Raw genomic sequence first — 13,622 nt, 5'->3', positions numbered from 1 at the left:
TGGTACCAGGAGGTGTACATTGTGTCTAGCTGTATCCTGCAAACAGAATGCTTGCCGAGTGTTTTCTTCCTCACCACAAACACACTCCACTTCCTTTTCAAGTCTAAGTAGAAATTAGAAGTAAACAGCAGTGTCAAACCCTAGATCCCTGAAGGCCACACAAGACCATGCTGAAACATTTCTGTTTTCACTGTTAAACAGCCGAATTCCTTAAAACCGGAGTAATCCATGGAATCAGGTGCGTTAAATGAAAAGAAAACTGGAAGCTTGTGTGTTGTCTGAGCACTGACAATACCGATATGTGGACTGGACAAAAAAAATATCCTTATCACAAACCCACTCCACCCTGCCAGGGTGACCGTCTAAAACCGAGCACCGAGCACCGAGCACGCACGGACACGGACGGAGCAGCTCACCCTTGTACTGCAGCGAGTTGGCGGTGATGATCCTCAGCGTTCCCGAAATGGTCTCTCCCGGGCTGTACACCACTTTGTTGTGGCTGAACGTAATTTCGAATTCCTGCAGCTTGCCCATCGTCTCGGTGCCGCTCAGCTCGCGAGGCAAGGCGCGTGAGATTTCGGCTTAATCCGTGCGGAGTCTCGCGTTACGTCGCACCTGCAGCGTTCCCACCTCTCTCTCTCTCTCTCTCTCTGTCACGCCGTTTCTCCCCACCCCGGGTCGACAGACCAGGGCGTGACGTCAGCGTGGAGTATAAGGGAAGCGCGTGCATTGCAGGCCCCGCTAATATGCCTATGCAGCATTATTTATTCATGTAGGTGCTTTCATTCTGCATTTGTATTTGGATGATAATAGAAATAATAAAAAAGAGTGTTAACAAAGTAAATAATGGCTCACATTACAGTGCATCCCACTAGCTTAACTGGAGTAGGGGGAGGGAAAAAAAAGAGTTCATGCATGAGAGTTTGTCTGAAGGGTATACAAACTTCTGCATTCCAAGCAGGGGTTCTTAACTTCTTTTTTTTTTCCTTTCAGGGATCTTTAGCACATTTTTTATTTTTAATGAACATTATTCATCTACTGAAATATCACAGCCTGTCCAGGGTGTATCCCTGCCCTTCGCCCTATGTGCGCTGGGATAGGCTTCAGCAGACCCCCGTGACCCTAATTAGGAATAAAGCGGGTATAGACAATGGATGGATGGATGGATGGATGAAATATCACACTAAATGTTTACACGCAAAAATAATCTTTAATTGTGTATGCATGGATTTCTGACATACACTACGTCTACACACATCACAACAAATTCCCACTATATGATGGTTACTATGTAAGGGGGAAGAAAAAAAGAAATGCTAGATTACTTTTAAAAATAAAACAAAATATAAAATTGTGACTGCCTTGCCTGTTTATGACCTTTAAAATCTTTTTAGTATGAGCTGCACATTTATCTGAAAACCTGAACCAAAGTATTGATTGTTTAGCTACACCATGCTCTACATGGCTGTGGCGTTAAATTAATTTCAGGTTAACACATCTATTTGTGGAATGGCTTCAACAAACTAGCTGTCAATACAATCAGACCACAAGCTGATGTTTGTGATCTCTTTCTGTCAATAGTACGTCCAGGTAGGTCTAGAGGATTTACCTTGGAAAGTCTAAAATAGGATAAGAAAGGATATGTGTTGTGAGAAACCCAAAACAACTTTTAGATGGTAGGTTTAAGAATATTACTATAAATTATTAACTGGGAGTTCATATGACTCAGGGTCATTAAGATTCAGTGCTTGCATGTGCTGCCCCCTAGTGGAATCTGCTGTGAAATGAAGTGAACAGTTATCTCATTTTTTTTAGCTAAATCTTTAGCTTATACTTTTAATGGACATTAGTGTTGATTAAAAAGAAATGGTAACCTTTTGTGTGGATGTCTGCTCATTCAAATCATCTCATGACCAGGAAATGGTAAAAAAAGAAGAAGAAGAAGTACCCAATATCACCCGAACTTTGACAATGTTTTTTAAAATGCATTTTATTTATTTAAATACACGTTTTAAATAGCATGAATCTATTTTCTAACATATGCAGTATTTATATACAATATATCCACATGTATTAGTTTGTTTGGAGTGAAAAATAAGCATAGATTCAAATTCAAAAGCATCAGAATACTTTGTGTTTCTATTTACACTTTGGGAAATAGACGTATGAGTGCTGCCAGCACTGCTGCAGAGGTTGAAGGGGTGGGGGGTCAGCCTGTCAGTGCTCAGACCATACGCCGCACACTGCATCAAATTGGTCTGCATGGCTGTCGTCCCAGAAGGAAGCCTCTACTAAAGATGATGCACAAGAAAGCCCACATACAGTTTGCTGAAGACAAGCAGACTAAGGACATGGATTACTGGAACCATGTCATGTGGTCTGATGAGACCAAGATAAACTTATTTGGTTAACTTAGATGGTATCAAGCGTGTGTGATGGCAACCAGGTGAGGAGTACAAAGACAAGTGTGACTTGCCTACAGTCAAGCATGGTGGTGGGAGTGTCATGGTCTGGGCCTGCATGAGTGCTGCTGGCACTGGGGAGCTACAGTTCATTGAGGGAACCATGAATGCCAACATGTACTGTGACATACTGAAGCAGAGCATGATCCCCTCCCTTCGGAGACTGGGCCGCAGGGCAGTATTCCAACATGATAACGACCCCAAACACACCTCCAAGATGACCACTGCCTTGCTAAAGAAGCTGAGGGTAAAGGTGATGGACATGCCAAGCATGTCTCCAGACCTAAACCCTATTGAGCATCTGTGGGGCATCCTCAAACGGAAGGTGGGGAATAGTTGGCCTCAGTGGGGGTTAGTTTCCAGAATAGAAGGCGCAAGGAAATAACTTGCTTGGCTCCCCATGGCATTGGGACAGAACAGCTCCAATCCCATAATTGGGGGCATCAACCTCCATTAGGAAAGGTATGGGGCCACTGTGAAGCAGGTTTTGACTTTCTTGAAAGCAGTTTTGGTGTTTTCTGTCCAGAGCAGACATTTGAGTTTGCCTCATAGAATCGTGATAAGCGGGGATGCCACGGTGCTGTAGTTCCATATGAAACATCTGTACATCAAGTGGGCAAATCCCAAAAATTGCTGTAGTTCCTTCATGCTGGAAGGTAATGGCCACTCAGTTACTGCCTTAATTTTGCTTGGGTCCATTGCTACCCCTTTCTGTGTTATGATGTATCAAAGAATTAAATAATGTTTCAGGGGAATTCATATTTTTTAGCTTTTACATCCAGCTGAATGATACACATTATATACATTGCGGGTTGAGATGTTACAGTATGTTTGATTTGACTAAGAACTTCTTATTGACTAAGAAGTTATTTTTTCCCTTAATTTTTGGGGTAAGAAACATAAATGTATTTGAACAACATGGCAATTGCATTTAAATGTAGAAAGCGGATTTGAAAATTTTAATAAAACTTAACAGTACCATCAATGTTCGCTAAAAAACACACACATGAAGAAGTCAGGCTGAAACTGATTTTTTTTCTAGTTCACAGTGTAGACTCATGTAGCCTATGACTGACCATCATGTCAGTTGATTACACATAATGACACAGACGAAACGTGAAATAGTCATGGGTGTAATGAATGTAAGCAGTGAATTTTTTGCTCTTTTATCCTATTTTCCCATAATGCAGTTTGGAATGAAAAGCTAGACTAAGCACACATGGTTTGTTTGGTTTTGTTCTAAATAGTTATCATAGCATAATTTCAGACTAGGTTCTTATGATACCTTCAATGTTGCTGGGTTCAGACTCCAAGGTTCGGGTTTTGCTCCAAAGGCCCTCCCCAGTCCCATTGATCCAAACATAGGTGACCTGACAGAGACCTCCCTGAGGAAGGCTGAGGTAGTGGGAGCACAGCACCTTATTTAGTTGCGAGCTGACAGACAAGACGTATGACATGGCAGCACCTGCGATAAATAGATTATAAGAGCAAACACACAAATTCAACTTACTTTAAGAGAATAATGTTTGTTTAGCACTGTCCCTCTTGTTAATTGTGCTCAAATGAAGCATCGAGACTTGAATATTATTCAGAAAAAATAGCCACACCTACTGCAAACTCAGCACTAACTTTCTAAACAACTTAGGCAACGTATTCAAAGCCAATCTATATTTTTTTTTGTTGTAAAATTGTTTAAGATTCACTTCTTTCTTTCTTTGGCCAAAGATATGCCCTTTTTGTGTAATATGTTAGAAATAAATACCCGAGACCTCTACCTTTACATAAGACAAACAGAACAAAAACAGAACATGACACTTCAAATACTTATCATTTTGCATCTAGTTTGTCTGACACTGAACAATTGCTGCAGAGCACTGATGAAATTGCACGAATTAGAGCCAAAAAATTTGTTTATAAAACACCTGAACACTGAACATTGTATTACAGCTTGTTCATTATATTTATATGATCAATATCCTGTAGAAGACACTGCAAGAAATACAGGATCAGATGATATAATAAAAATTGTCCACAGAAAATGATATATGATTTTATGAATTTCATGAGTAGAGCCTTTTTATGTATACATCCTGTATAGTGAAATATCTCTTTTGCGATTACTTAATTGTCAGTAAAGCTCTGCCAAGTGGTTCTGCTTTATCCGTGCAGTTGAGGGCGGAGTCTAACATGACGTATACTGAAGAGTGTGCAATGATAGCCTTCCTAATATGACTATGCAGCATTATTTATTTATGTAGGTACTTTCATTCTGCAAATGTATTTGGATTATAGTAAAAATATCAAAGTGTTAATAAAGTAAGCACAGCTCACATTACAGGATTGAGTGCAAAATGTTTGTTTCTAGCTGAACAAGGTGTTTCTGTTTTTTTTTATTAAAAATTTACTAAACAAAAATCCAAACATAATGCTAGTCTTTCATGTAGTCAAGCAGTAAAGGAATAGACACTCCCTGTGCCTCTATTGTTGAAGCAATTATTGTCTTATAAATTTTCTTGACTTTTCTTGCAGTCAGTGACCTCTTTAGACGTAAAATAATTCCAATGAGCCCCTTCAGCACAGGTTAATAACTAGAGAAATTTTGTACTATATATAATAACTTATATAATGTGATTTTTCCAGTTTCAGATTTGATCAGATCCAGACTGCACAATCTTACTGTAGTTTTGGCTTTTGCAATAAAACTGATATGGTAGAAGGTAGCGATACCTTATATAATATGTTACGTAATATATTATATTATGTATATATATACACTACCAGTCAAAAGTTTTGGACACACCTGTTTATTCAATGTTTTTTGTTTAGGGATTTATTCTAGAACAATACTGGAGATTTCAAAACTATGAAATAGTTGTCAGTCAGTTGTTATTTTAAGACACGAAGGTCAGGTGTTCTGGAATAGTTCTTGCAAGAACAGTATTGTCAAGTGCATTTGCAAAACCCATCAAGCACCATGATGAAACTGGCTCACATGAAGACCATCCCAGTAAAACAAGACCAAAACTGACCTCTGCTGCAGAGGAGAAGTTCATTTAGAGTTACCAGCCTCAGAAATCACCAATTAACAGCACCTCAGATTAGAGCCGTTATGAAGGCTTTACAGAGCATCAGTAGCAGACATATCTCAATATCAACTGTTCAAAAGGACATTATTGTGGATTTCGGTATTTTCTGTAGAAAGAAATAAACATCAGGAAAGACCATGGAATTAGAAGGTGTGTCCAAACTTTTGACTGGTAGTGTACATAATACGTTAGGTTACATTGGCTTGATAAAAAAAAATAAATCTTTTGCTGGCATTAGTAACAGAGCTGTCATTACAATTAGACCACAAGCTGATGTTGTTCTTTCTGTCAATAGTAGGTCTAGAGGATTTACAGAGGAAAGAGTAAAATAGGATAAGAAAGCATATGTCATGTTAGAAACCCTAAACAATTCTTTGATGGTGAGTTTAAAAATATTTTTCATAGATTATTAACAAGGTCTCCATACCTCAACTTGTCGTATCTGACTCAGGTTCCTCAAGAGTCAGTGCTTGCTCCCTTGTGAAATCTCTTGTGAAATGAAGTGATCAGTTATCTCATTATATATCTTTTATAATTTTTTTAGCTAAATTTTTAGCTTGTGCATGTGTGCTTATCCAAATCATATCATGGCCAGGAAATGGTTAAAAAAAAACAAAAAAAAAACTTTGATGTGATTTGAAGTGATGTTTTTTTCATAGATTTTATTCATTTAAGATTTTTTAAAAAGCATATTTTAAATGGCATTGATATATTTTCTAACATGTGCATTGTATTTTTATTCAATATTCCCATATGTATTAGTGGCATTTGGAAAGTTTTACTCCAAATAATTAATATCCAGATCCCTCAGTAGATCTTCCACCTCATCCACCATTAAGCAGGTCCGAGCAATAGCACCAGTCACAGCATATGGGTCACAGTTGGCGGCAGGCCGGCGATCCTCCAAATAGCCACGCTTGTCCTGGCTAACATGCAGGGGGATGCGGATGCTGACTTTACGGCTATCCACAGCAGCTGAGAACTCATGAATGTTGGAGGTCAAATTAAATCCTGTGAGTCTCCTCTGGTTGTCCTGTCCACCATGAGGATCTGAGATTTGGATGTGCTGGATATGATGTGCATGTAATTTTTCTATCATCTTCTCAATATGCCTATAGTGGAGAGAATCACAAGGACATGCATAAGGGAATAAGAATCTGTTTGTGGATCCAGAAATGTACTCACTCCAGCCCTCCTTCTGCTCTAGTAGCCTCAGTGCTGAAGTTAGTGTGGCAGCCAGATCCGTTCCAGTTCCCTGGGATGGGTTTAGGGTCCAGAGTGGCGATCACACCAAAGTCTTCACGAACTCTGTGCAGTAGGTAGCGCGCAATCCAAAGGTGATCTCCTGCTACAATTCCTTCACATGGACCCACCTGGAACTCCCACTGTACAGAGACAAACAAAAATGTTCAGCAACCTGTAACATGGACCGTTTAAAAAGGCCATATTTAGATTTGGTGATTTAAGTCCAAAGGTTGGTTCTGTCTAAACAGCCCTAGTACTCTACTACGGGCAAAAAGCAGTATGCCAACAGTATGTCTGAATTCTCAGTATTCATAAAACAGATGGGAAAAATACCCAGATGACCGTCTGCTTCCACCAAGATTCTGCAGTATAGAGCAAATGCACATAACGCTATCCCATAATGGAATAGGACAGGCATGGAAGAGCTGTTTGAACCAGTTATGCTATAGGTGTATAGACCCTTTTTCTGTTAGTAAACACTGTGATGTTTTTTGCAGGTATAGCTTAGGTGGAGGCAGAAAGATTTCCCTGACCACTTTACAAGCGGTAGTTATCATGTTTTGTTAGTTTGTTTTTAAACAATGATTGGTCAAAATCTGAATTTATCTGACTATGTTAGGTCACTCACTGTCCAGGAAAAAATGAACATTAACAGATGGGACCAGATTGGCCGACCCATACACAATCACTCAATGGATGGAGGATATGACAGGATGACCTTCGGTTAAGTGGCCTGACATCTACACCTATCTGATAGAAAAACTGAGCACTTCTGGCAACTGTATAAAGGGAGACAACACAAACACTTTCCTTTGTTTAGTCTCAGGTTGTTAGCTACCCATTAGCTAATGTACATGCTAAAAAGTTAGCGTTACATAAGAAATTATTTAACTTGTTCCTCAGTTTCTGATTAGGTGGGCATGTATAAAAAATATTTGGACATGTAACCAAACCATAAATATTACCAACGAAAAACAATAGTTTCTTTAACCTCATCTGATATGAAGTGTGTGCTGCAAATGCGAGCATTTTTAATGATAGTCTCTGTCCAGTCCACTTGTTTTATTCAGTTTAAACACAGTTGTCGTCGTTTTTTTTTTGTCCGACAGTGGCAGCAGGTATGCGAAAAAACTTCAAATTGGAGCCTGTTCTTTGGTGATTCTTGCATCCAACAACACAAGATGACATTTGTCTTTCTTTTGTAGCTGACTCTGTACTGGTTTGTATTGGCCGCCTCCAGTTTTCCCTTTGTTTTGCCTCCAGCTAGCGTTGTGACGTAATTGTGATGTCGGACCAAAAAGGGTCTATAACATCATTTCTTCTGGTTAAACCAAACTTGTTTAACAACACCTGAGTAAATTGTTAACTTTTTTCACAATTTTGGGCACAGCTTTCTATTGATATTTTCATGGGACATTTTGTACATATTCAAACACTTGCTTAAATCAATTTTCTGGCCTCTTTATTAAGAATTTTCTTGAGTAGAAGCATCTAAGACTTTCAATAGCAACTAGACTACCAACTTTAAAAAGAAGCACTTGCCTGTAAAGACTTTATTATAACTTATAAAATAGCACTTAATCCAGCATGTTGCTGAACTTAACATCATGTCCTGCAATACCACCCCTCAAACCCCAACTGGAACACTCGCCCGAATATTGAGCAGCTATTGAGTCAAGGCCAATTTCATATATATGAGACATTTAAACATAAAAATACGTGTTTCTGGTGCGAAGTATTGTTAGTATTTTACTACATTCCAAGTCATGTTCTCTGTTCTCTCATTTTTTGTTTCATAGTGTATGACCTGTGCTTTGTTTACAGTTGCCTCAATTCTCTGCTCTGTGTTTTGGATTTGTCTGCCCAATCTGATTGCCTGATCTGAATGTTCGCCACTTATCAGCAGCAAATAGCAGCGCTCCAAGTCGGCAATGCTCGCCTTCAGCAAAGCCAACAGGGAGCTCCACCTCTGTTTCCACCACCATCTCCACCCCATCATCCCCACAGTGAGCCCATGCACATGGCACTGCAGGAAGGAATTTGACAGATGTGTCTATGCCAGCGTTACAAGCCGAACTCCTCTGCCCGGGACGCAGACATGTCATTGTCCCAGTATGTTGAAGCTATCAGACTGGACAATATGCTGTGACAACACCAAGCTAGAGGCCTGCCTAGGGCTCAAACTCAGTGCTCAGGGGAGTTTTACCATTCAAGAACAATAATCACATGTAACGAGACCTGTCTCTGTTTTGCCCCACATGGGCAACTCTGAATAGCACTTTTATGTCTGTAGTTAATTCTGAGTTCTGAATATTGATGTGTGCAGTTATTAAATCCTCACCCACACCCTGAATACATCCCATAATGAACTAAATGAATGGAAGTAGGAAATTACCTGAGAGGGCATCACTTCAGCATTGGCGCCACAAATTTTGATGCCTGCATAAATGCAAGGTGACAAGGCATTTAGTGACACTCCACAATGTCTCTGCCATAGGCCCTATCTGCCCCCACTCCACAATAATATGGACCTAATAAAGAGACAAGGAACACAAGAAACCTTGTGTCTGAGTGTTTCTATTTACACAATAATTCATGTGTAAAAAGCTGTTATAATAATTAGAACAAGCCTTCTATGTCCCTTTTTTTCTTTTGTAAAAAGGCCCAAGCATCTAATTCATTCTATGTACTCTGATATAAAGACTGAATTTCTCACCCTGGGGTTTGGGGTAACCATTTGATGGCCGGGAGTAAGGATGTCCATCTATCCCCAGCAGAGTATACTCCTGCTCCATCCCAAACCAAGGTCGGAAATCCTTCACCTTCTCCATGATTTTCTTACAGACATGCTGATAATTAGTCTCTACATATAAATACAAAGCAAAATATAGTATTCTAAATCAAATTTGAACTAATAAAATCTATTAATTATTATTAATCTATAATATCTATAATCTAAATCTATTAATTTGAATTTGAATTTAATTTAATTTACCTGCAGGTTTGTGGTTGTTCTTGAGCGCCTCACAGAGCACCGGTTCGTTGGGGTCCAATGTGAAAGGGTCTCTAAACATACATACTGGAACCAGGATCCTGGTGTTGATCACAGAGTGGTTTGTGCTAAAGCCCCCAAAGTTCCACTTCGGAATATCTAGCACAAAAAGCAGAGATCTTTATATGAAATTTTTTACCAAAAGTACAGTGTATAATATACAGTTTCAGATTCCTTATTTCAAGTAAAAAAAAATTATTTTCCTACATACAGGAAAGAATCACAAAAAGAGTCTATCTTGAAGGATTCAGTAGATAAATCTAATAAATATTGTATAATATCTTATACTGTATGTGTCTAATTGCATGTCTATGATTTGATGAACCATTTTTTAGTGTAAAGTTCACTTTCTCCCCTTAATTTGTGGTGCAAGAAACATGAATGTATTTGACCGACATATCAACTTTTAAAATGAAGAAATTTCCAAAATACATATATTAAACTTCTGGATTGTTTACTCTTTCATCCTATTATCCTATATTGCCATTTGGATTGAATAGCTAGACTAAGCACACGTTGTCCAGATGTCAGAATCATAATTTTAGCTCTTTTTTTGTTTGTTTTATTCTAAACATTTCTCAGTTAGTGCATAATTTCAGACTAGGTTCTTATGATACCCTCAATGCTGCTGGGTTCAGACTCCAAGGTTTGGGTTTTTCTCTGAACACCCTCCCCTGAGTCATTGATCCAAACATAGGTGACCTGACAGAGACCTCCCTGAGGAAGGCTGAGGTAGTGGGAGCGCAGCACCTTATTTAGTTGCGAGCTGACAGACAAGGCAGACAACATGGCAGCACCTGCGAAAGTTGAGGTAGACTGAATATTAGGAAAGAACAGAGATGCTCTAAAAACAGAACAGTGGAAACACTGAGCAAGAAAAGCCATGCAGTTCAGTGTTGGTGAGATGTGGTAGAAATTGGTTACCACCCTGAAGTTGTTTTGAATTGTTTTCCAATGAGAGGGTGTCTTAGACGATGTGAAGCATCAATTAATGAAATGATAACATATTAAGACAAGCCCATTAATTTAAACATGTCCTGTTATAAAAACAAATAGTCAAAAGCTTCTGAACAATCAGATTTCAGAATTCAATACCGGTGTACTATAATACATTACATTATAATACATTTAATACAAATAACTAAACAAAACATACGTAGAACAAAAAGAACAAGAAATACTTAGAACAGACTAATAATATTTAAACATATGTATGCTTGAATACATGAAAAGAGCATTCTCTACACACAAAGGAAACTTACTTTAGGTGATTGGCACTGTCCCTCTTGTTAACTGTGCTCAAAAGAAACAGCTAAGCCTGAATACGATTCGGAACGTAAATATTGGATGTAGGTAAAAACAACAAAGCCACACCTACTGCAAGCACATAACTAATAATCGACTTAGACAACTTATTCATAGCCAATTCAAACTTTTTAGTCGTGTAGGATTTTCTTCTTTGTTTTTCCAAAAACGTGACCTGTTTTGCATTGTTAGCTAATATTGAAAAAAAAAAAAAAAGTGAGACAGCTGCCTTTACATACAACAAACAGAAGAGAAACAGAACTGACAAAACTGTTCATTTTCAAGTCCAGTCCAATTTCATTCACTTCACAAATAAAAAAAATGGTATAATCTGTGAAGAAATGCTTATCAATTAGCATCTAATTTTTCTGTTGCTGTAAAACACAGCTGAGCCATAAGGAGACAGGTTTATAGTTGATTGGATGGGAAGAGGGATGCCGAGAGGGAAGGTAGGGAAGTGAACCAACAACATACACTTGCAAAAAAATCTGTAAATTCAACAAAATTTCAGTGTGACTACAGTTACAAAGACTGGCTCATTAAAAATAAAATAAACACTTCAACTGGTTTGAAGGAAGCTTTCATATCTGAAGTTTATTCTTGGTTCAACTAACAGAATTTCGTTACTATGTACCTGTACTTTGCAATGACAATAAAGTTGTATCTATCTATATAACTAATGTGTTTATGTTCTGTTTTCTTAGAAATTCATATTGAGGGTATAACATTAGGGTTAATTTAAAGTCTTTTTTTTCTTGAAATTCTTTCTTTTTACAACATATTGTTGTATTCTTGTTTTTTTTTTTCAGTTCATTTGTGAACCATATTCTCTATAGCCGATTGGTTGAGGAGTAGATCGAAGAGTTTGGGGTGTATTAAGTGTGTCAGTCAGACACTTCTGGTAGGCCGTAGTTCCTAATCCATCAGTAAATCTTCAACTACCCAGCAATGGATCAGGCAGACCCTGAGTCTAGATGGGCTGAGAGAGTACAAATTCCATTAGAACATAGCAACTGCTAATAGGTAATAAGGAAATGTAAGGGAAAGGACTCAGAATCAACTTAGCAGGTCGGGAACTGGACTTCTCCAGGCATGTGGCACAGTGATGACCTGCCTGTCCACACTTAAAACAGAGCTGGCGTTGCAGACATCACTGGAGCTCCTGTGGAGATACCCGTGTCTTACCCAGCTGCATGGGTTCCAGGGCACTGGTGGTGACAGGGGCTTGGCATGGATCGTATGGGAGCAGAACCGGCATGTGGAATGTCAGTTCCAGATGAGGTTATCAAGTCTCAGAAGTCACTGCACTGTCTCAGAAATCCATGTCAGTGGTTGGCAGAACCATACAATTTTTCTGGTAGTGCCATTCTCGGTGGTTCGGGTTGACCGACAGGCATAACATGGAGGGCCTGGAGGAGATGGGTGTTGGCAGACTGTGAGGCCGTGAGTTATGTGAAACAGCTTATCCTCCATTAAGCAGGTTGCAAATATTTGCAAATAATTAGATATAGATTTGCAATTACTTGCAAATAATTACATAAATCATATATAGAACAATAAATACCTTGAGCAGACAAAAATGATTTAAACATATTTATGCATACATGTAAATGAAAATAAGAGCATTCTCTACACACAAAGGAGACTTACTTTAGGAGGATTAGATTAGTTTGGGACTGTCTCTCTCGTTAACTGCACTCATACGAAACAGTGAGTCCTGAATATGATTCTGAATCCTGTATTTAAAAGTTGGCTATGATGATAAAAAAAAAAAAACACACCTACTGCAAGTTCATGACTGCTTACCTAATTATCTTAGCCAACTAAGATTCAACTATTTAACTTGAATCTTACAAAACTAAATTGCCTAAGATTCACTTCTTTCTTTGACCCCAAATATGACCTGTGTGGCCTTTATGTTAGCTAAAAATATCTGCCTTTACATAAGACAAACAGAACAGAACTGTTCCTTTAGTCTAGCTTCACTTCACACATAAACAAGGCTGTAATCTGGAAGTGAGACAGGGTGAAGGCAGCAGTTCTGCTTCAGCTGAACCAACACTGTCTTTATAGTATTAGTTTTCAGTCACTCAGAAAATTAAATAGATTTGATGGGCACATGTATTGTCATTTTGTCACTCTAGTGTCTATTGCAACAATTGCGTCAATTTGCTTCTAGTTTGTCTGACACTGAACAGTTGCTGCGAAACTGTCGAATTTACATGGATTCAAACCAAATAATTTGTTTATAAAATGTCTGAACATTGAACATTGTTCGTTTCATTAAACAGTTATTCATTTTAATTAGATTTGTATTATCAATATCTTGTGAAAGATACTTAATGAAATATGGGATTTGATTTTGATTTATGACTTGTTTGTGTAGAGCCCTTCATCCTGTAAAATTGTAAACTCAACTTTTTTTTTTTTTTTGCACTCAGGGGCCTTTTCAGGTTTGAAATAATTCCAGTG

General features: G+C 38.4%; 2 protein-coding genes and 1 pseudogene across 2 annotated transcripts in view; all 3 read right to left on the bottom strand.

Annotated features, from left to right (window-relative positions):
- Positions 1–664, bottom strand: part of arrdc1b (arrestin domain containing 1b) — a 43,215-nt gene extending 42,551 nt beyond the window's left edge. The window contains exon 1 of the mRNA XM_058415346.1: positions 417–664. Coding sequence (XP_058271329.1) covers positions 417–534 — 118 coding nt within the window. The 5' untranslated portion in view covers positions 535–664. The remainder of the gene's footprint in view (positions 1–416) is intronic.
- Positions 665–6,277: 5,613 nt separating this feature from the next.
- Positions 6,278–6,714, bottom strand: LOC131369269 (glutamine synthetase-like). The gene has a single exon (XM_058415813.1). It carries the CDS (start codon positions 6,645–6,647, stop codon positions 6,327–6,329), a length of 321 nt encoding a protein of 106 aa, XP_058271796.1. The 5' UTR covers positions 6,648–6,714; the 3' UTR covers positions 6,278–6,326.
- Positions 6,714–12,408, bottom strand: LOC131369147 (glutamine synthetase-like; annotated as a pseudogene).
- Between the last annotated feature and the right edge of the window lie 1,214 nt (positions 12,409–13,622).

This window comes from Hemibagrus wyckioides, linkage group LG18 (genome assembly GCF_019097595.1).
Source record: "Hemibagrus wyckioides isolate EC202008001 linkage group LG18, SWU_Hwy_1.0, whole genome shotgun sequence".
Lineage (NCBI taxonomy): Eukaryota > Metazoa > Chordata > Actinopteri > Siluriformes > Bagridae > Hemibagrus > Hemibagrus wyckioides.
This window is presented reverse-complemented; position numbering and strand designations above follow the sequence as displayed.